This window comes from Nuphar pumila, chromosome 3 (genome assembly GCF_984573655.1).
Source record: "Nuphar pumila chromosome 3, dmNupPumi1.hap1.1, whole genome shotgun sequence".
Classification (NCBI taxonomy): Eukaryota; Viridiplantae; Streptophyta; class Magnoliopsida; order Nymphaeales; family Nymphaeaceae; genus Nuphar; species Nuphar pumila.
The window spans coordinates 52224797-52249711 of NC_143251.1; the positions used below are offsets into that span (position 1 = coordinate 52224797).

A 24915-nucleotide genomic window follows, 5' to 3' on the forward strand; every position below is an offset into this window, starting at 1 on the left:
TTCTCAGGTTCGAATCCTAGGGGTTATCCAACTTGCGTGTGTGTGTGTGTGCGTGTATATAGCGCGCGCGCGCGCGCGCGAGAGAGAGAGAGAGAGAGAGAGAGAGAGAGAGAGAGAGAGAGAGAGAGAGAGAGATTGGTCCTGCTGAAGCTATTATGAGGTTGTTCCACCCACTGTATTGAAATGTTTACAGTAGAATGGATCCAAGTTTAAACGAAAGAATCATCTCAAAAATCTAATTTTCATTCTTCTATTCACAGGAATGAAAACAAGCTACAACAAAGGAGACAGAACACAGATCTCTCCTTGAATCAAACCAGAACCACCATTTTACATGATTATATCACCAACACACTGATTGATGTTATCTAACTCACCAATAAATAAATCAGAAATGAAAATCGTGGGGCACCACTTGGTGATCAGCCCTGTTCCGGCCTTCCCCACCCTACAAATATCTATAAGTACATACACCCACTCTCAGCCACCTCCCCTTCTCTCAGATGGAGGGGGAGCACCGCCTCTCACTACATTACTGAACAATTGCACTTGGACTCAAGCTTCGGAGGTTTCATGCTATCAGGATGCTTTGGTACATTAACGTGGTGGATTTTCGTTTTGTGGATTTTCATTTCTTCGGTCTTGTTGAAGGTGCTGCTATCATTTGTTTGCGGCCGTTGCTTTGCTCTAGGCCTTTGTGATTTTTGTGTCCGCTTTCCAGAGGAACCACTTGGATTTCTTGTATCAGTTAGACCAGACTTACCCAAGATGGTAACAGTGGGCCTGGAACCTTCAAGGCAAAGGGATTCCTCCTTTTCCATAGCAATGCTTGCAGCTTTGTATGCTAGACTGTGAACAATGGAGCTACAGAACAGTATTGTGTCTGTGGCGTCCTCCAATGTAATGTTTCTTGATAAACAGTTTTTTGGACCCTCAACCTTTGTGGCCTCTTCCTCTGTCAGCAAGAAAATGTCAGTAACTACCAAGATTCTGACTGGAAACCTGAAATACATCCACTGTTATATGCAAAAGAGAAGAATTTGAAAGAGAAACTTGACGTGAATTCAACCATCCAGAAACAAAGTCATCTCTGCAATTCATCATGCAAGCCATAATAACCCTTAGAAGTTTGCCATCTCCAATTTAAATTCTAAACTACATATATGCAGTTTTTCAGTTGGCAAGGAATCACTAATTAGCAAATAGTCCTTCAAAAGGGTCATCTACAAGGAGACAAATGCTAACTTATCAACAATCAAAGATTGCAAATTTGATAGAATCAGACATTCATGACTATTATTAACATCCAAATTAAAATTTAGAAAGTTTGATGGGTTTCATAATGGATGCCAAGAGTTCTATTCTTTCATTCGATTCAGCCATCTATAATGTTGTACATCATATTTAGTAGTGGTTGCCTAACATCGGTATGTGATATACAAGAAAAAGAAATTCATAGCCGCTGAGAGAGAATCGGTATGTGATACACAACAAGAAATTGAGAGAGAGAGAGAGAGAGAGAGAGAGAGAGAGAGAGAGAGAGAGAGAGAGAGAGAGAGAGAGAGAGAGAGAGAGAGAGATGCTCTCATTGGCTACTTGCTATGCAATGGTAAGTTGGGTTGCCATATATAAATGGACGGCTTCAAGTTGCTTCAAACTTAATTTATATGTTGCATTGCAACTCCCTTCAGATGGTCTCGAGAGACAGCAATAAGAACTAAGATGCCATATCTGCTTCAAGAATCAAGTACATCTCTCATTGCTTCAAAGTTGATCAATTTTACTACCAGGATGCTTTTAAGAATTTCATGGTCCACCCTGAGGTAGCGGAAGTGTCACTTATACAGATGCTTTCGAGATTTTTAACTTTGGAATCTGTTCAATCAAGTTCAAATATAAAATGAAGAAAACTGATTGAGATCTCAACACTAGGCAGTTATTCCGAGCAAAGTTGCCCCCACTCACAAATGTAACCCATAGGGGAACTTGGAATCCAGAGAAACACATCAATCTTATAAGTCATGATACGTATGTCCCATACACCCAGAACCACAACTCTGAACCAACAACATTGTCATATACAGGTCAGGAACTTCTTGAATGGAGCAAACAGAATGATGACTTCTTTCAAATACTTGTGGCACCATCGAAATCTCCCTCTTTGGTGAAAAGATGGTGCTTCAGCTGCTTTAAGCAGCAATCGATTGGTTCTATTAGCTTCTCCTATCATCCCTTTTTGATCTCTTTCTTGTTCAAACAAAATGCTATAATAAACCTAGGATCTCATCATTGCTCTATTCTATACTATGGATAAACATGCTAATCATTATTGATTCTTTTCCTCCTGAAAGTCAGCCAGAAAACTTTTCAATTATAAGAGAAACAAAAGGAATGACTGTAAAAATATCCTCAACACTAGAGCTATGTGCACAAAGGCACTAGATTCACAATGGATCAATATGTGCACAAAGGAAAAATGAACACTCACAAAGGAGCATACATGCACAAAGGCATGAAAAAATAATGAATCTCTTTATTGATGAATGAGATAACCTCTTACAAAAAGAATACATTTACAAGGGGGAAGACCACATTATTTATAGGCAAAAGGAGACCCAAGGAGGGGCTCCATATAGTCGTTGGAGCCCCTCCAACGGTCACATTTGTGACCGTTGGAGGGTCCAACGCCTATATGGTGGGCCCCTCCAACCTCACAATACAAAAAAGAAAAAGAAGAAAAAAATAAGAAATGCATATTTCAAATATGCGTGAAAGAGGGAAATGACTATTTTACCCCTAAAGGGTATTTACAAAAGGAATATATATATATATATATATATATGAGATACATTTTAACCCCCCCTCAAACTTAGGGTGCAATGACCGAAAATTTGCCAAGGAGAAAGTTGAATCTAGGTGAACAGAGTGCCTTGGTGAAGAAGTCCATTAATTGATATTCTGACGTTACATAAGGAAGATCTATAACTCGCTTTAGATATTCTTCTCTTACATAGTGACAATCCATCTCAATATGCTTGGTGCGCTCATGAAATGCATGATTTTTGGCAATATAGATTGCACTCTTGTTATCACAACACAACTTTGTGGGCCCTTGAACATGAATTTCCATGTCTTCAAATAGTTGACGGATCTAGACAATTTTCATAGTAGTCGTTGCCATTGCTCGGTATTCAGCTTCAGTAGATGATAGAGACACCTTTTGTTGCTTCTTGCATCTTCAAGAAATTAATGATTCTCTTAAAAACACACAAAAATCAGTGGTGGAGTGACAGTTATTTAGATCACCTTCCCAATCAAAGTCAGTATAAGCTATTAAATTTAATTCAGAAGAAGATGATAGAAATACTCCCTTATTCAAAAGTCCTTTTATATATCTGATGATCCAGAGAATTGCACTTATATGAACTGATGTAGGTGCATGTTGGAATTGGCTTGCTATCTCAACAACACGTGAAATATCAGGTCTAGTGATACTGAGATACATTACAGATTCAACAAGTTGCCTATAAAGAGTGAAATATTTTAGAAGAATCCTATCATCGATTTTCATCTTTGTACCAACTACCTCAAGAGTTTCACAAATTTTATTATCTGTAATTCCTAACCTGTCAATAATCTCAAATGCAAGTTTAGTTTAAGATAAAAAATAACCTCTATGAGAATAGGCAACTTCAATGCCTAAAAGTACGTTAGGAATCCCAAGTCGGACATTTCAAATTTATCTTTTAATATAGATTTTATACTCTTAATTCCCTTAGTATCATTACCTATTATTATTATATCATCAACATACAACAATAAAATCACTATCCCTGCATTGGATTTCCTGACAAACAAAGTTGTGTAAGTGAAACATGATGAAAAACCATTTTCCAACATTACATTATTAAATCTATCATACCAAGCCTTAGAGGCTTATTTCAAACCATAAAGAGTTTTTCGTAAGCGAAGTACTTTCCTTTTAGGAATCTCCATACCTGGAAGAGCATCCATATAGACTTCTTCTTTAAGATCACCATTCAAAAAAACATTTTTGACATCCATTTGATAAATATTCAATTTTTTAATTGAGGCAATGGTAATAAAACATCTAATGGTAACCATATGTGCAACAGGGGCAAATGTTTCATCATAGTCTATTTCATATTCTTGACTATACCCTTTGGCAACTAGACGGACTTTATACCTTTCAAGAGTCCCATCACTCTTGGTCTTTACCTTGAACACCCATATACACCTTATAGTTTTCTTACCAATAGGAAGTTCTTGAAATTCCCATGTCTTAGCTTTTCTAAGAGCTCTAAGTTCATTATCTATAGCTTCTCTCCATTCGACAATCTTTTTGGCTTCTTTAAAGTTTTTAGGTTCTATATACGAGTGAATGACACTAAGACAAACTCTATATTTGGGTGAAAATGAATCATAGGATATAAACCTAGAAGGAATTTTTTTAGTCCTTTTAGTTCTTCGAGGATTTACATCATGTGAAGAGGTAGACTCACTAGGTTCACTATATTTTTCAATTGCAGTTCTAAAAGTGCTTATATCTCTATGTGTATAAGTGATAGGATCACTAGACATTCTTTCTTTAATATGATGATCGGTAGATTGATAAGAAGAATTGTTATTTTCTTCTACTTCATTATCACTATAATCATTATATGTAATTTTTATCATCACTAAAGCTATCACCATTTCTATACAACAAGTCAAATAAAAAAGAATAATCTATATTTTCATCATGAGGTTCACATTTTTCAAAACCATAACATTTTTCAAAAAAATACATTCCTAGATACATATAATTTATCATTTTTAACATCATAGCATATAAACCCTTTTTGAATTTCGGAATAACCAAGAAAAGCACATGGAATGGCTTTTGGTGAGAGTTTGTCATTTTTATCTGTAAGGACAAAACATTTACATCCAAAAACTCTCAACCTATTATAATCGGGTTCTTTTTTATATAAAATTTCAAAAGGAAAGATTTTATTTAAGTTTTTGAATGAAAGGCGATTTATAAGATAAACTGAGGCAAGAGCCGCCTCGGCCCAAAATCTTTTTGGAATGTTTTGAAAAATAAGTAAGGTTCTAGTAGTATCAACAATGTGCCTATGTTTTCTTTTGGCTAAACCATTTTGTTGAGGTGTTTTAGGACAAGATTTTTGATGAATAATTTCATAGTTTTCAAGATAATCGGTTCTAAGAATCTTTAAATTTTCATTGAATTGATTCTTAATCATCATGTGATATGCCTTAAATGATAAAAAACCTTATGCTTATGTTTAAGAAAGTAAATCCAACAATATCTAGAGTAATTGTCAACAAAGATAACATAATATGCAAACCCTCTTTTTGATATAACGGGTGTCGGTCCCCATACATCCGAATGAATAAGTTCAAATGGTTTTGTTGAAAACATAAATCTTTGTTCAAAAGGTAAGCTTATCATTTTTCCAAGAATACAATCATTACAAGTGAAATAATTTTTACAAAGATCTCTAACAAAATGTAAATAAGAAAGCTTGATGACATTGGGATGTCCAAGTCTCTTGTGCCAAACATTTATATCTTTATGTTGGGCAACATTACAAAAAGAATTCTTGAGAATTTGAAGAAATTCCACATAGTATAATTCTCCCTTCCTAAAGCCTTCCCCAATCAACTTCCCGAATCGGCGATCCTATATCCAACATTTATCATATGAGAATTTAATATCACATCCATGGTCCGAGAGTTGAGAGACCGAAAGCAAATTTAAATTCAATTTTGGTATAAATCTAATTTTGGGAATAGAAAAGCCTTGTTTTTCAAAATTTTCAATCCTTTTGATTTTAAGAGAAGCTCCATCCGCAGTTGAAACAAAAGAAAGGGATGAATTTTTTGTATATTCGGAAAGAGAAAAAATATTTGGAGTCATATGAAAGGAGACACTCGAATCTAAAAGCCAAGAAGTCTTACCGGGAGGAGAGAAGGTTGACATGGCGGCCCCGAAAATAGATCCCTTTAAAAATGGTTGAAGAACTTTCATAATTTGGCTTAGAGACAAAGCTCCATTAGTAGAAGTAGATGGACCCGCCTCTTTATGCGGTTGAAATGTTGTGGATATGGCTATCATCTTCTACAATTTTGGACACATCGGTTTTAATGTGTTCCGGTTTTTTACAAAAGTGACATAATTTTGCTATAATCTCTTCCTTGGTACCTTCCATTTTGACCACCATTTTCTCTTGCTGCTTGATTTGATTTTTAAAATGAGGAGGTTTGTATGTTTTCAAATTCTTCCTCGGTTTAGAAACGACATAGGCTCCTTCATCTTCATCTTTGTTTGAAGGAGTAGCAAGAACACTTGGAATGACTTTACTCATTCTCATATGAGTTTCTTCTCCACTTAACTTAGTAAGAACATCTTCAAGTGGTGGAGAAGTAAAGGAATATAGAAGAGAGGATCTTATTTGTTCGAATTCGGGTCTAAGCCCATTCAAAAAGTTAAAGAACCGATCACCTTTCAATTGTTTGTGTCGAAGCTCAATGGCTTCTCTGTAATAAACTGGAAAAAAAATTTCAGTTCGGATTCGGGTCAGATCCAGACCCGGACCCGACCCAGACCCGAAGGGAGGCACCGCCTCCCGTGTTTTTAAGACAGGGAGGCAGGGGTTTCAAAGAGAACCCCCGCCACCCCTTCTTCCTCTCTCGTTCTCTCTCCCCCGACCGACTCTTTCCCCCTCATTCGTCCCTGCGGCCACCGACGCCGGTGACTCGCCGCCGGCAACCGCCTTCATCCCACGTGCTGCAGGGAGCCGACAACCTCAGGTGTCGGCCATCTCCTTCCCTCTCAGTTGCAAAGGTGCCGGCGACCCACTGCCACCGCCTTCCGCTCCGACGACCCCAGGTACGCATCCATCTCCCCTCTTTTCCCTTCCTTCCCCCTCCTCTTTCACTTCTTCTTCTCGGTGAGGGGTCGACCGACAGGGGGGCAGAGCCCCCTGCCGTCACCTCTCATCGGCAGGGGGTTACCCCCTACCTTTCTCAGGATCGGCGGACAGGGGGGCTGAGCCCCCTGTCGTCGGTAGGGGGATTTCCCCCCTGTCCCTCTCTATGGGTCGATTGACAGGGGGGCAGAGCCCCCTGTCGTCGCCATTCGCAGGCAGGGGGCTCGGCCCCCTGTCACTTATTGTGTCGGCAGGGGGCTTCGCCCCCTGTCGCTTACTGTTTTGGGCAGGGGGCTCTGTCCCCTGTCACTTGCTGTTTCAGCAGGGGGCTCAGCCCCCTGCCACTTGCCGTGTCGACAGGGGGCTCCGCTCCCCCTGTCCCTCTTGTTTCGCCGGCAGGGAGCGGAGCTCCCTGTGGCGGCCCATCTTTTCGGCAGGGGCTTTTGCCCCCTGCCTTTTTGTGGATTTTTCGGCAGGGGCGGAGCTTGCACCAGTAATTTCTAAAGGAGGATTTGTTTACTATATTATTTTTGTCGATGATTTCTCCCGACATACGTAGATGTACTTTCTCAAACATAAGTCTGAAGTATTTTCATACTTTCAAACTTTTCATAATATGGTTAAAAACAAGTTTCAAAATGATATTACTATTTTTCGCACAGATTCAGGGGGAGAGTTTTTATCCACAGATTTTCAAAATTATCTTAAATTGCATGGCATCACACATCAAAGATCTTGTCATTATACACCTCAACAAAATGGACTGGCAGAACGAAAACATCGCCATATTATAGAAACCACTAGGACTTTATTAATAGCAAATCAAGTCCCGAAAGACTTTTGGGCAGAAGCTGCCTTAACTGCCACCTATCTCATTAATAGGATGCCATCTTCTTCGTTACAAAATATCACTCCCATTGAAAAACTTATGAACATTTCTCTAGACTACTCTAGACTAAGAATATTTGGGTGCAAATGTTTCATATTTACTAACAAAAATGATAAACTTTCCCCTCATGCGATTCCCTGTGCCTTTTTAGGATATGCTGAAAACCATAAAGGTTATAGATGTTTTGACTTCAAAAATAATAAACTATATGTGTCTAGAAATGTTTTCTTTCTTGAAAAGGAGAGCTTCTTTGATTTTAAAAAATTAAAAGACGTCACTGAGTACTCCTTTTTGCTAGATCTAACATCAACATCTAATGAATATGACCTTTGCTGTAAGTTTGATGATGATCAAAGAATTATTGATCTTAATGTTGAAAATGAAGTTCATAGAGATACTAGTATTCAATATTCCAGGCGACAAGAGTCTAATCCTCCATGTGCACTTGAAAAATATTCTAACATTCCAACTAGACAATCATCCAGTGTAATAACCCGTAAAAAAAAAATTAAGTTAGGATTCGGGTCGGATCCGGACCCGGACCCAATTGAGGCACCGCCTCCCTCGTGCCTTCTTTAGAAAATAAGGCAGGGGGTTTCAAATACGACCCCCCCCCTTCGCTGTCTCTCTCCCTCACCGACTCTCCCTCGCTCGTCTGCTGCCGCCACTTGCGACCCCCCTCCGACGCCGCCGCCGCCGGCGACTCCCCAGGTACGCTTCTTTTTCTTCTTCGTCTCCCCTATTTTCTCCCGCCTCCTCTTCTTCTTCTCCGGGAGAGATCGGCCGACAGGGGGCTGCGCCCCTGTCGTCGGCAGGGGGACTCCCCCCAGCCTCTCTCTCTTTGGGTCGACTGATAGGGGGCAGAGCCCCCTGTCGTCGCCATTCACCGGCAGGGGGCTCCGCCCCCTGTCACTTACTATGTCGGCAAGGGGGCTCCGCCCCCTGTCGCTTACTGTTTTGGCAGGGGGCTCTGCCCCCTGTCACTTGTTGGTTCAGCAAGGGGCTCAGCCCCCTGTCACTTGCCGTGACAACAGGGGGCTCCGCTCTCCCTGTCCCTCTTGTTTCGCCGGCAGAGAGCGGAGCTCCCTGTGTCGGCCCATCTTTTCGGCAGGGGCTTTTGCCCACTGCCTTTTTGTGGATTTTTCGGTAGGGGCGGAGCCCCTGCCTCTTTGTGGTTCTTCCGGCAGAGGAGGGGCTCGCCCCCTCCTCTCTGTTCCCTTTGTTCGGCAGGGGAGGGGTCGAGCCCCTCCTCCCTGCTCCCTATTCGGCAGGGGAGGGGCTGAGCCCCCTCCCTGCTTCGTGTTACTTTAGGGGAGGGGCTGAGCCCCCTCCCTGCTCTTTGTGTTGACAGGGGAGGGGGCCGAGCCCCTCCTCCCTGCGTCTCCTTACAGCAGGGGAGGGTCGACTCCTCCCTGCTCCCTTTTGACAGCAGGGGAGGGTCGACTCCTCCCTGCTCCCTTTTGACAGCAGGGGAGGGTCGACCCCTCCCTGCTCCCTTTGACAGCAGGGGAGGGTCGACCCCTCCTTGCTCCCTTTTGACAGCAGGGGAGGGTCGACCCCTCCCTGCTCCCTTTGACAGCAGGGGAGGGTCGAACCCTCCCTGCTTCCTCTTTTGGTCAGGGGAGGGGTCAATCCCCCTCCCTGTGCCCTCGTCATTCAGGGGAGGGGTCAAGCCCCCTCCCTGTGCCTTTTCTCTCTTTAGGCAGGGGCATCGCCCCTGCCTCTGTTGTTCTGCGGCAGGCAGGGGCAAGGCCCCCTACCTCCCTGTTTGTATGTCGTCTGGCAGGGGCGAAGCCCCCTGCCTCCCCTTCGTTGCTGATAGGCAGGGGCTCTGCCCTTGCCTCTCTTCTACTTTGTCAGGCAGGGGCGCAACCCTGCTTGCCCTCGCTTTATGAGGGCAGGGGTGCAACCCCCTGCCTCCTCGGAGTCCGCTGACAGCAAGTCAGCAGGGGCTCGCAGCCCCTGCTTCTTGTGCTTATAGCAGGTGCGCATGCGCACGATGCCCCTGCCTTTGTTTCCCTTACGTCAGGGCGACGATAGTGCCTCTGACTTTCTATTTTGGTATTAGCTTGCTAAGATCGTTACTTTTGCAGCTCGTACGACGGATCCCGCTCGCGCTCCGCGACCCGAGCCGCCAATCGCGTACATCCGCGGACGACAGCAAGCTTGCAACTCTCAAAGGTAGGGGAAGATTGCACAGAAGACTTGGACAATTGAATTGAGTTCAATTAACTAAAAAGGACAATTAAATAAATATATATGCATATATATATATATATATCATATATATTTATACGAGTACACATTTAACTCAAGGACGCGGTTTCGCGATCCTTGTCCTTTACTTTGCCGTTGCGCATCGCGCACAGGTTTTATGTTGCACTCCTGTTTACAGTTCCTTTACTTTGCCGTTGCGCATCGTGCAAAGGTTCTGCGTTGCACTCCTGCTTACAGTCTTTACTTGCCGGCGTGCGTTGTGCGAGGGTTTGTGTTGCACTTCTGCTTACCGCCTTTACTTTGCCGTTGCGCCTAGGCTCTTGCTTTTGCATATATGTTGGTATTGCCTTGCTTTTGCAGATGACGTGCAGGTTCTTGCTCTTTGCGTATGCCTTAAAGGCATCCTCGTGGAGGATGCAAGAGACATCTATCACTCACTCTTGCGACAAGAGTTCAGTTGGGAGCTGGCGATACACCTTCGTCTAAGGAGAGGGATACCTCGCAAGGATCCTGGCTCTTCGTGTGTGCAGTCCTGTAGAGTCGACTTGAGATTTCAGGGAGCTGCGCAAAAGCATCGAAGACTGCTCCAAATCGAAGCATTTGGAAGGATGTGACTGGTTGTTTCTGCTCGCCTTTTTGGCATATCTCGGGTGATCCCGAATTGGGGGTTCAAGCGAACTTCTTAGCGGGTGTTCTGTTGAGAAACCCGTATCCCGTTTATCGAGGCCGGTATCGAGTCATGCGAGACATTTAGATACCCCGATAGGGGATGTGATTCGAGATAATCACATGCATAATGTTGGCACAAGGTACTGCTGTTTCAAAAGATAAAGTAAAGTAGATAAACTTTACATCTTTGTGAAACACTCCTGTTGAGGCTTCTATTGAGGAGCTATACCCCCCTTCATCCTAGAGTACTTGTAGTCGTGCACAACACGTCTAGTACTGCGATGATCGGATGATACGGTCGTGCGACCTCGAACAACGCTAAATGCAAAATGCTGTAATCACATAAATGACCTCACATTCGCCTTCACAGGCAAAATGCTCGAGTGGTTTAAATACCACAGCATAGAATGGGTCGTTAGTTAAGCAACCCCTAACGCACCCGTTCGCTTCTGATTGTCTGTCAAGGTAGAGGACAGATCGGTACAAAAACTCCAATGGACAGGTTGTTAACAACCACCCCACGGGCAAAGATCTGGCCTCCCCAGTCATTGGAGTTAGGGGATAGGGGCTACACAAGTTAGCTCAACACTTCTGCAGAAGTTGGATGCATCTGTGACACTGCTTTTCAGCCTCTGGGGAATCCTCTCTCGGCTAATGCCGTCCCCTTTGGAGCGGACTCAACTAGCTATTCGGGTTATCGAAAATACATAGAATAACAGACGCCCGAACTAGTCTCAGTTGTTTCTATGTTTTGCCTGCGCGTACCCGCAGGCCAGTAATTATCAAAACATAAGGTCTGTTCACATTGGTCATGGGTCGTGAGATTCACTTGCACTACGCATTCGCTTGCACTACTGATTCGCTTGTACTACTGATTCACTTGCACTACTGCTTCGCTTGCACTACTAATTCGCTTGCTTGCTCGATAGTTCAGTATGCTACTCGTTGAGCTGTGCACGCCTGTCAAGGCGTTACTCTAGTTGGTTAAACTGCTTACGCAGTTCTTTACGGAGTAATAAGGAGTTTCTCATGCTAGTTAAATGCTTATAATAATAGCATTATACCAGTTGCTACATATTAGCATGTGACTTGCTTTATCCCTTGGTCGAACTGTTTGGTGCTTATTGTAGCGTAACACTTGTTGGCTTGCATTTCTTATGATTGATATAATTGCATACAGCTCGTAATCTACGAACTGCTGGCAACTAGGATTGATGTGGCCGCTTGTCTTATAAGCTGCTTACATATTGTGATATAATTGTTGTCGTATGATTGCTTATGAATGGCTTGTGATGTAATGGTTTATGCCTTACGATTAATTTAATTACTTGTTCATGGACTGAGCCATTTTATGGTAATTATATGTTTTACGAGCATTGTTATGAGTGCTTGTCTTATTCAGTTGTTTTGTTTGGCTGACGGGTAGAGTTAGTTACCCCTCGCTCATAGAATCAACTGAATTGCCATATCTGCGCGTTCTCATGTATCGTTTACACATGCTTTGAGGGCCTATTTGAGGATTGCAATATTCCTCGTGGCAATCATACGATGCGTAGGATTATATGCTTCTACGCGGAGTGATACAATGCATATTGCTGATATACATGCTTGTGCCCATATTGTGGCTACTGACATCGAGAGTAGTAAACTGTTCGGAGCAGTCGATTGTATAGATGCGTGTATCACCAAGTAGGGTGTTTGTCGAGCACCTGATCTCCAAAGGATTATCTGCGAGGGCGTGTGTGATCAAGACCAGGTACCCGACTAGAGTGGTAGATTCTCTGTGAGGATGTACACTGTCCACGAACGGGTAGCCGCAAAGACGGTGAACTCCTATGAGGAAGTGTATGGTCCAAGACCAGGTATACCATCTAGGGCGGAATTCCTTGTGAGGTTATACATGTCCCAGACCAAGTGATCCGGGCGTTGATCTTGTTGTTCGTATTAGTGGCTATCGACCCCGAGAGGGGTCATTTGGGTTGATGCGTGTATCGCAATGATTTTCATTGGATATGGCATCTGTTGGGGACCGGTTTCCCAAAGGTTTCGCTGTGAGGTTATACTTTTCCCAGATCGGGTGACCCGGCTAGACGAAGAGATTCTCTGTGAGGATGTACACTGTCCACGAACGTGTAGCCGCAAAGACGGTGAACTCCTGTGAGGAAGTGTAGGGTCCAAGATCAGGTATACCCTCTAGGGCGGTAATTCCTTGTCCGGTCGTATATCTCTCGGACCGAACGATCCGACGTGGATCTTGTGTTTTCGCTTACCATAAAAAGTTATGGTGAGCTGTGACGATCTTTTGAGATTGTTTGTGATAGCCAACTATGAATTCATAGTTTCGGCTTTCTGTTTTAGCATGATTACATGCTTGACTCAGGTGTGAGAATCAGATCGTTAGCGATTTGAGTTAGTGATCATGTTTTAGACCTTCTACGGAAGGGTGAGCTTTTTTCTGAGAAAGTACGACGCCTTAGTGCGTCATAACCGGTGACAGTTAGCCGCATAAGACTTTGAGAGATGAGGATAGATTAAGGTCGTTTAGGACAAAGCGTTGGTTAGAAGTAGAGAGTGACAAGCGATGTCCTGATGGTGATTAGATGCAGAGACCTCGTTCTAGGAACGAGGACAAGCTTGTTGCGTAGTAGTTCACAACTTACGATCAAATGGATCGTATGTTGCGTTTGTCAGTTGCAGTGCTTACTTGCTTTGAACTGCTTATGCATTTGCACTGCTTACTTGCTTTGAACTGCTTACGCATTTGCACTGCTTACGCGCTTGCATTATTTACCTGCTTGCATTGCTTACCTGTTTAACTGCATATCTGCTTTAAACTGCGTAGCCTACTGAATTAAATGTACTTAATTCAGTTCCTTGTAGTCTCTCTTGTGCACCTACTAGTTTTTCACGAAACTAACCCATTCTATGGGTACAGGTGATTTTTAGGTACACTACGGGCGATGGCGCGATTGCAAGATGGCTTCAAGACTTCTTCTTCCTACTCTTAGCTCGCGTCCTGGACGCTTGGGTTTGTATCAGATTTCCCTTAGGATATCCGAATCTTGTGAGTTTTGGTTCTTTTAGCTAACGTGTCCAAAGTTGTCAGTTTGCCTTATGATTTATCAAAGAAAAATCTTCCGCTGATTTCATAAACAAACTCTGAAGGAAAGAGATATTTCTAGTCTCTTGCCTGTTTTTCTGAAAAGGGTTCGCAAGTTTGAAATTTGGGGCGTTACATCCAGAGTCTCGAGACCTCCAGAAAAGTTTGTATCATACGAGTCTTTCTCACCCACATATAGGGTAGTTATTGCATTAATTCACTCATATGAAGAACCATCAACATATTTTCAAGCAAAAAATGATATCAAATGGATAGAAGCAAACTGTATATATATATATATATATATATATATATATATATATATATATATATATATATATATATAATATTATCTGCGGCCAATAGCAGCCACACTCAAGGAGTGCTAAGGTCTGTTCCTGACCTTGATGACCGGCCCATAATGTATCATGGCACTCCTTAAGCAATTCACATCAAAGGCTTCTCCACTGCGGCATGAAGACACGTTTCTCTTTTGTCACAAGGAGGTTGTTTCGTAACCAAAATCATCGAGTCTTTCTCGTCTGCGCCAGAGAAAGAAGGTGTTGCGTTGTCGTGTCCTCTTGTATTCTTTCATGGATGCAGTCTAGCAACGCGCCCTCCAAGTGAACTTTAGAAGGCTCTGCTTATACCATCGTCAGTTTTTCCTTGCGACTCAAGGCATCATCAACAACATTGGTCTTTCCCACCTTATACTCTAAAGTGAAGTTGAACTCAATTAGAAACATTTTCCATCGAGCTTGCTTGTGCATCAACTTCTTTTACGTCTGAAAATAGCTAGCGATATTGTCCATCTTGATGATGAACTGGGCACCCAGAAGATAGTGCCAACAGGTCCTGAGGCAGTGCACGATGGTCGTCATCTCATGCTCGTGCACTGTGTAGTGCCTCTCTACATCCTTTAGCTTCTGACTCTCGTACGCAATCGGATGACCCTCCTACATGATAACTCTACCGATGGCAAAGTTTGAAGCATCTGTGTAGACTTCAAAGGGTCTTTTGTAGTCCGGCAACCACAATACTAGTTCCTTCACCAGGGCCTTCTTCAAGTCATCGAAGGCATCTTGGTAAGCTCTTGTCCAGAGCTATACCCGATTCTTCTTCAACAAATCCGTGAAGGGTGCAACAATGAGGGAGCAACCTTTGATGAATCGTCGATAGTGGTTGGCCAAGCTAAGGAATGACCACAACTCTGGACCTTGGATGGCTGATTTCATTCCTGGATGGCTTTTATTTTCTGCCTGTCCATGCACAACAAATCATGCCCAATGACGGTGAACTCCTATGAGGAAGTGTATGGTCAAAGACCAGGTATACCATCTAGGGCGGAATTCCTTGTGAGGTTATACATGTCCCAGACCAAGTGATCCGGGCGTTGATCTTGTTGTTCGTATTAGTGGCTATCGACCCCGAGAGGGGTCATTTGGGTCGATGCGTGTATCGCAATGATTTTCATTGGATATGGCATCTGTTGGGGACCGGTTTCCCAAAGGTTTCGCTGTGAGGTTATACTTTTCCCAGATCGGGTGACCCGGCTAGACGAAGAGATTCTCTGTGAGGATGTACACTGTCCACGAACGTGTAGCCGCAAAGACGGTGAACTCCTGTGAGGAAGTGTAGGGTCCAAGATCAGGTATACCCTCTAGGGCGGTAATTCCTTGTCCGGTCGTATATCTCTCGGACCGAACGATCCGACGTGGATTTTGTGTTTTCGCTTACCATAAAAAGTTATGGTGAGCTGTGACGATCTTTTGAGATTGTTTGTGATAGCCAACTATGAATTCATAGTTTCGGCTTTCTGTTTTAGCATGATTACATGCTTGACTCAGGTGTGAGAATCAGATCGTTAGCGATTTGAGTTAGTGATCATGTTTTAGACCTTCTACGGAAGGGTGAGCTTTTTTCTGAGAAAGTACGACGCCTTAGTGCGTCATAACCGGTGACGGTTAGCCGCATAAGACTTTGAGAGACGAGGATAGATTAAGGTCGTTCAGGACAAAGCGTTGGTTAGAAGTAGAGAGTGACAAATGATGTCCTGATGGTGATTAGATGCAGAGACCTCGTTCTAGGAACGAGGACAAGCTTGTTGCGTAGTAGTTCACAACTTACGATCAAATGGATCGTATGTTGCGTTTGTCAGTTGCACTGCTTACTTGCTTTGAACTGCTTACGCATTTTCACTGCTTACTTGCTTTGAACTGCTTACGCATTTGCACTGCTTACGCGCTTGCACTATTTACCTGCTTGCATTGCTTACCTGTTTAACTGCATATCTGCTTTAAACTGCGTAGCCTACTGAATTAAATGTACTTAATTCAGTTCCTTGTAGTCGCGCTTGTGCACCTATTAGTTTTTCGCGAAACTAACCCATTCTATGGGTACAGGTGATTTTTAGGTACACTACGGGCGATGGCGCGATTGCAAGATGGCTTCAAGACTTCTTCTTCCTACTCTTAGCTCGCGTCCTGGACGCTTGGGTTTGTATCAGATTTCCCTTAGGATATCCGAATCTTGTGAGTTTTGGTTCTTTTAGCTAACGTGCCCAAAGTTGTCAGTTTGCCTTATGATTTATCAAAGAAAAATCTTCCGCTGATTTCATAAACAAATTCTGAAGGAAAGAGATATTGCTAGTCTCTTGCCTGTTTTTCTGAAAAGGGTTCGCAAGTTTGAAATTTGGGGCGTTACATCCAGAGTCTCGAGACCTCCAGAAAAGTTTGTATCATACGAGTCTTTCTCACCCACATATAGGGCAGTTATTGCATTAATTCACTCATATGAAGAACCATCAACATATTTTCAAGCAAAAAATAATATCAAATGGATAGAAGCAAACTGTATATATATATATATATATATATATATATATATAATATTATCTGCGGCCAATAGTAGCCACATATTTTCAAGCAAACTGTACATATATATATATAATATTATATATATATATATATATATATATATATATACATTTTTCATTTCTTTCTTTTCTGTAATTTTTTTCCTTTATTTTTATTTTTTGTCTTTATATCATCTAGTTCAGTTTGAACTAGAATGACTGTTGCTAGTCAAGTCCTGTCCAGGCTTGACTAGCAATAGAGTTGTTGGACTGACACATTCCAACAGCTCTAAATAGAGCTGTTGGACATTGTCAAACAACTCTATTGAGTCCTCTTTCAGCTGTGTATATAAAGGGGTGCAGCCCCTCTTGTATTTTATTCTAATGCTTCTTAAGCAATTGGTTTTTCATATCAATAAAGAATACATTTTTATTTTTATTTTGTTTCCAGTTGTACCCTTTTTAAGGGTTATGCTTTAGTGTCATTCTTGACACTTGCCCTTGTGAATCTAAGCTCGTGTTTCGAAGATCCCCATTTCATTTCAAATACAACAAAAGAAAAAGAAAAAAAAAGGTACAATCATGTTCTCAAGTGAGAATATGCATAAAATATGTGAATTTACATAAATACCCTTATCGGGTTTCATATATATATATATACTTAGATAGATACATATACATATATAGATATATAAATATATGTATATGTATCTTTTTCTCTCTCTCTCTCTCTCTCTATATATATATATATATATATATATATGAATCATATATAAGAGAGACCACATTTTAACAAGAACCTCTAACAAAAAGAATACATTTACAAGGGGGAAGACCCCATTATTTATAGGCAAAAGGAGACCCAAGGAGGGGCTTCATATAGTCATTGGAGCCCCTCGAACAGTCACATTTGTGACGGTTGGAGGGTCCAACGCCTATATGGTGGACCCCTCTAACCTCAAAATACAAAAAAGAAAAAAGAAAAAAGAAGAAATGCATATTTCAAATATGCGTGAAAGAGAGAAATGACCATTTTACCCCTAGAGGGTATTTCCAAAAGGAAAAATATATTTATATATATATGCACATATATATATATATATATATATATATATGAAATATATGTATATGTATCTCTCTCTATATATAAATATATATATGAGATACATTTTAACAATGCCAAGATGCCATCTTTTCATGACCGGAGAAAAAGTAGAGAAACCAAGGAGATTCTAGTTAATGCCGGTGCTTATTGACTTGTACAACACCAAGAGTCTTCTTTTAATGGACTCCAATTGTTTCAACGAAAAGTTAGTAGACAAAACAAGAAAGTAACATTGAAGTAGTGGAAAGAACATGGAGATTTTAGGGAAGAATGAGAGTCAAATACATCAACCCTTTCCTCTGGTTTCAATTCCTTTTAGGCAAACTTTTGGTCATCGTACCGTAAGTTTGAGGGGGAGTGTTAAATTGTACATATATATACGTAAAATTGTATATATATTTTTATTATATATTACATAATATTCATATACGTACAAAAATATACATATATATGTATTTATATACACACACACACACACATATATATTTATATTGTATAAATATATATTAGGTTGGACCAAGTCAACCCTTGTTGACTTGAATCCAACGGCTAGAAATCTAGCTGATGGGTTTGCCCTCTCTCTCTCTCTCTTGTGTATATAAATAGGGGTCCATCCCCTTTGTAATATTATGTTTCTTGCATATTGTTCTTCAATAAAAATATTATTTTTTATCCTTTGTGTATGCCCTTGCTGGCACTTGTGATTGTGCTCTTCATAGCATTTGTGATTGTGCCCTTGGTGGCATTTATGCTTGTGCATTTTGCACTTGTTGGTGGATACTTTGTTCGTTTTTAAAGGTGTTTCACCTATCTTTACAAGGATTTCTTCCCCAGTTGGAGTCAGTATAAGTAATTAATCCGAGTGGGGAGGAGGAAGACAAAACAATCTCCTTTGAAACATAATTTTGTAAATATCTAATGATACAGTGGTAGGTGTAAAACCCACAAATTTTCGACATTTTACGAGAAATAACATTGAATTATGGCTAAAATATTATGAGATTAAGATGAGAAATAAATTATAATTCGAACATTTATTAGAATTCAAAAAAAATTTTCAGTGGAGAATTTATTCTGAATCAGGGTTTCGATTTTCAATCGGATTTGAATTTGAATTTGAATTCGAATTCAGATTTAATAAATATGTCTTGAATAATATAATTAGATTTGAGTTTGATTTAAATCTAAATTAATACTTAATTGAATGTTAATTCAAATTTGAAATATATAATAATTTATATTTTTGTTGAAATTGAATTTGAAATTTTAAAATGAATCAAGGAGTACCGACAGATTCCTCAGGGTAATTTTAATGAACAAAATAATATTAATAATGAACTTTACAAGAAAGAAATATAAAAATGTATATTAGCCTATAATAAATTATAAGAAACATCCTACGAAAAATTAAAATTGATTCGAGTTGACTTCAGTGAAATTCACATTCTGAATCGAATTTATGAAAAAGATAAGAATTTAATACAATAACTTGTATATTTTATCGAAATAAAGTCTAATAGAATTTCAGACGAATGTATGACAATTTGATATGTATGTAATGAAAATTCAATAAATTTGGTTTCATGAGTTTGAAATCTAATTTACAAAAAAATAATAATAATAAAACACTCAAATCGACATTGGGTCCTGTCGACCCTGGTAAAAATCACCTTCGAAGTTCATTTATGAGAAAACGACATTTTTTCAAAAAATCTAGATAAACTAAAAATGATAATTTGAGTCAAGCAATATGCTAGGGTTTGTAAGATTTCGAGAATTTTTCTAAGTACAAGAAAACACCCCAACACGCCCAAGGGTCTCATCGACCCTATTGAGTTTCAATTCTTTAGAAATTATTTTTGAAGAATTCGAATTAACCACAAAAAAAATATTTAAAATAAATAATTAAAATATATGGATTTTCAAATTTTAATAGATGACATGTATTTGAATTTAAGCCTAATTCAAATTTCATTTACTGTCATTTCATTTAAATTCATATTTGAATTTGAATTTAAAGTGAATTAATTTAGAATTTCATTTAGTGGAATAAAACTCAAAACTAAACTAAAATTTATAATCTTGTAGGAGACAATATGTGGGCCATCTCATCTTATGTGGCACTCTATTTTAACTTTTTAAAAGATAACATAAAAATAGAGCTTTAAAATCAAGTTATATTAAAACTTTCCTAAAAACAAGACAAGTTTTGAAAAGTCAAAACTTGCCTTTTTTTTAAAGAGAGAGAGAGAGAGAGAGAGAGAGAGAGAGAGATCCATGTGAGGGGCATCCCCTCCTAGAGGGTTCTAGGAGTGGGTGGACAGGACTAAGGAAGAAAGAAGGAAAGAAAGGAAAGAAAAAAAAAATGAAAAGGAAAGGAGGCTTTGGAAAAAAATTAGAAAGAATGCCCTAGATCTAGATCAAGGGCTGGGATTTACTCCAGCCCTTGACCTCCCCTACTCCCTATTTAAGCAAAAGAGGGGCTCACCCCTCCCCCCCCCCCCCCCCCATTTGCTCCCCTTTTTTATTTTTTCAAGTTTTTTTCCTCTCTCCCAAATCCCTCTTCTCTCTTCCTTTCCCCTACACCAAACTCTTGGCGTTTTCACCCTTGGCTCAGCAAGGGAGGCTTCTACGTGCATGAAGGAAACGTAAGGAGGTCGTGGGCGAGGCCACTGTTCATGAACGGCCAGTTCGTGCGAGAAGATAAATCTACACTCATAGGATCGAATTTCGCCAAAGAGGTAGGGGGTTCTATGCTCTAGACGTAAAACGGAATTCGTAGGCACGAATTTCATTGATTTTTCATAAGTATAGACCCTAAACCATGCCTCCCACACGTGGGTTTGGCTTAGGGCTATCAAAGTATGAAAATAGAATGGGTTTTTGAGAGAAAACCCCTCTAAAAATTGTATTTTTCCTAAAAATTGGTTTCTCAGAAAATAAAACTGTAAAATTTTGAAATACTTAGGTTATCTAATGATTTTTCTGTAAATCTCAATTTGGGTTAGTAGATCATGTTAATATAGATGATCTGTAAAAATTTGAAAGATTTCCATGGTTGAATTCCTTAGAAATTACGTATTTGGTGTTATCGGGTTTCTAAAAAAAAAATGGTAAATTTAGTGAAAATTGTGATATGTCTTATTAAGTTCATGCAAAATTTAATTGTAAATTGTAGTGTATGTGCATGCTAATATTCTGGAATTATTACATGATTTTCTAATTTTTATTCATAGGAAAATTACATGATTTACTTATTTTATTGTGAAATTTACCGAAATTATTTCTGAGAAAATAAGCCTTATGAGAGACGGGTCTATTTTTCATCCAAACGACTGCGACGGAAAGTTTGCCAAGAAGAAACATAAAGCGAGGAGCCGAAAGAGCTTTAGTGAAGAAGTCTGCCAACTGATATTCTGAAGTGACATATGGTAGAGCAATAGTTCCTCGTAAGAATTCGTCACGAACATAGTGGCAGTCCATTTCGATATGCTTTGTATGCACATGGAAGGTATGATTGCTCGCAATGTAGATGACACTCTTGTTGTCGCAACATAATTTTGAGGCTTCAGTAATATCAACCCCCATGTCTTTAAGCAAACTGCGAAGCCATACAAGTTCCATTGTCGTGGTTGCCATAGCCCGATACTCAGCTTCAGTGGATGATAGTGAAACTTTCTGCTGCTTCTTGCATCGTCAGACAATCAAAGAGTCTCCTAAAAAGACACAAAAACTAGTAGTTGAGACTCGATCATTGGGATTACCTCCCCAATCGGCATCAGTATAAGCAAGAAGATTCAAGAAAGAAGAGGAGGATAGAAAAAGCCCTTTATTGATGGTATTCCGAATGTAGTGGATGATTCGGAGAACAACACTCATATGCACAGTTGTAGAAGCATGCTAAAATTGGCTAACAGAGTGAACCGCATGGGTGATATCTGGTCTGGTGATGGTTAAATAGGTAAGAGACCCAATGAGTTGTCTGTAAGGCGTGGGGTCTTCCAGAAGAACCCCATCCTCCAACTGTAATTTGGCATTAATAACCTTGGGAGTCTCTACTTTCTTGTCATAAAAAATCCCAGACTTAGAACAAATATCTGCAGCAAGCTTCATCTGTGACAAAATATATCCTCGAGGAGAATATGCAACTTCAATTCCAAGAAAATATCTAAGAAAACCTAAATCAGACATATCAAAATTATTCTTTAACATATTTTTAACATCAATAATACTATTTTGATCATTCCCAATGATAATCATGTCATCAACATAAAGTAACAATATTACGATACTAGTACCTGCATTTTTAACAAAAAGAGCAGTGTCAGTATAACAAAAATGAAATCCCAACTTTACCATGATATCACTGAAACGATCATACCAAGCCTTAGCAGCTTGTTTAAGACCATACAATGCCTTTAAAAGCCGAAGTGTTTGACCTTGCTTAATATTAATTCCGGGTGGCGGATCCATGTAAACTTCTTTACTTAAACTTCCATTTAAAAAAACATTTTTTATGTCAAGTTGATAAATAGGCCATTTTTTGGTTGATGCGACAGTTATTAAGGTCCTGACACTTGTCATTCTAGCTACGGGAGCGAATGTTTTTTCATAATCAATGCCATATTCTTGGGAGTATCCCTTAGCGACTAATCAAGCTTTATATCGTTCTAAAGAGCCATCACTTTTAGTTTTAACTTTGAAGACCCAACGACAACCAATAGGTTTTTTGTGTGAGGGGTAGATTAACTATTTCCCAAGTATTGGCCTTCTTTAAAGCATTTAGTTCAACTTGCATTGCTTCAACCGAATGTGGTATAGATTTAGCTTGATTATAGTGAGCCGGTTCAAAATAAGAATGTAGGGTTATTAAACATGCCCGATAGTTGGGGGTTAAGGAATCATAGGATACAAACCTATTTGGGGGTATTGATATTCTAGAAGAATGTCTAACTTGTGGTTCCTCAGTGGATTCAGAAATTTGAGAGTATTTTTCGAGGGCACTAATAGGATTTTCTTGATTTCTTCTTGAGTAAACATTTATATTGGTATCATTATCATGAACATTTATATTTGAAGCACTATCATTTGAGGGTGTTATGTCAAGAGGGGATACCTCACGTGTATCGTCTATGTTTTTAAGAAAATCTTCTTGTATGTCATCAATAAGATCATATAAGAATATATAATCAATTTCATTTGTTTCTTCTATTTTATCAAAACCATTCTCTTCTTCTAGAAATGTTACATCTTTTGAAACATATAGTTTATCATTCTTATAATCATAACATCTATACCCTTTTTTATTTTCACCATATCCTAGAAAAACACATTCAATTGCTTTTGGAGATAACTTATCCCTTTTATGTAATAGGACAAAACATTTGCAACAAAAAATACGAAGACGATTGAAATCGGGTGAAAATTTAAAGAGTTTTTCATAGGGAGAAGCATTTTTTAACTTAGAAGAGGGCATTCTATTGATTAGATAGGTTGAGGTTAGAACGGCTTCGGCCCAAAACTTCTTTGGAATATTCCTAGAAACAAGTAATGTTCTAGCGGTTTCTATAATATGCCTATGTTTCCTTTCCGCTAGGCCATTTTGTTGGGGAGTCCTAGGACATGACTTTTGATGGCAAATGCCATTTTGGGTTAAATAGTTTTGGAATTCGTGAGATAAGTATTCGCCACCGGAATCGGATCTTAAAATAGATATGTTATTTTGAAATTGATTTTGAACCTTTTTATGAAAGTCTTTAAAGAAAGTAAATACTTCTGATTTATGACTAAGAAAATAAATCCAAACATACTGAGTAAATAAACGTAACATAATATGAATAGCCCCCTTTAGACATAACCGGAGAAGGCCCCCAAACATCCGAATGCACCAATTCAAAAGGTCTTGATGAAAGAAAAGTTCTAGTTGGAAATGGAATAGACTTCATTTTTCCAAAAATGCAATCTTTGCAATTAATTTCTTTTTCCTTACAAAATTTGTTTCCAAAAGGAAAGAGATACATTTTGGAATAACTTGGATGACCAAGTCTTTTATGCCAAGTTTCCATGTTTTTTTCTTGGACATAAAAACAAAAATAATTTGTAGGGAGATCGAGATGGTCCATATAATAGAGGTCTCCCTTTCTATGGCCTTGCCCAATCCGCTTCCCGGATCGGAGATCCTGCACAAAGCAACCATTAGATGAGAAAGATATTTCACATCCATGGTCGGCAATTTGAGAAACCGAAAATAGGTTTAAATTTAGTTTGGGAACAACTCTTACTTTTGGAACACAAAAATTTTGAGAATCTTTAAAAGAACCAATACTTGAAATTTTTAAAAAGGTTCCATCGGCCGTAGAGACACAAGAGTCCTTTGAATTGGTGCAAACATCAATAAGTGCATTTTCATGAGGGGTCATATGAAAAGAAGCTCCGGAGTCAAGGATCCAAGAATACGTACCGGGTGATGATGTTGAGGCAATAGCCGCACCCGATGTGGAGGAAGAAACTTTTAGTATTTGTTGGAGAGCCATAGATATTTGTCCAAGAGTTTCTTTGATGTCATTGTTCTTGCCTTCATCTTCTTTGGTGGTGGTTTCTTCAAGAGAGGCCACCTTAGGCTTGAAGGTTCCAATAAGCTTTGGACAAGCGGGTTTAATGTGACCCGGCTCATTGCAATAATGACAAACAATCATTTTTATTCCTCCATTGTAGTTTCCTTGTTTCCCAAAATGAGGAGGCTTATAGGTTCTAACATTGTTACCCGGTTTTGATACGGCAAGTGAAAGAAGGAAACCCTATTATCGACAGTGAGAGAGGGGGAAGAGAGAGAGAGAGAGAGATATTCTAGAGAAAAGGGGGTTCAGTTCATCGTGACTGCCCTCTCATTCTATTAATAATAAAGATGCAAAACACTAGGGTACGAAAATACCCCTTTACAGAGTGTTAATTTACATTATACATGAACTGGGTCTGGACCCGATCCATTACATAATGAAGATAACGATGACTTCTTTTCAGCCTCCCTCAAGTTGTGCATGGTGTTGGACCATGAACAACTTGTTCTTCAGAAACCAAAATCTATCCTTTGTCAACCCTTTAGTGAGGATATCAGCAACTTGTTCT

General features: G+C 39.8%; 1 protein-coding gene across 1 annotated transcript in view; it reads right to left on the reverse strand.

Moving 5' to 3' along the window:
* Positions 1-227: 227 nt before the first annotated feature.
* The window catches only part of LOC149842889 (uncharacterized), a 50256-nt gene continuing 25568 nt past the window's right edge, over positions 228-24915 (reverse strand). The window contains exon 6 of the mRNA XM_089999508.1: positions 228-955. Coding sequence (XP_089855634.1) covers positions 528-955 — 428 coding nt within the window. The 3' untranslated portion in view covers positions 228-527. The remainder of the gene's footprint in view (positions 956-24915) is intronic.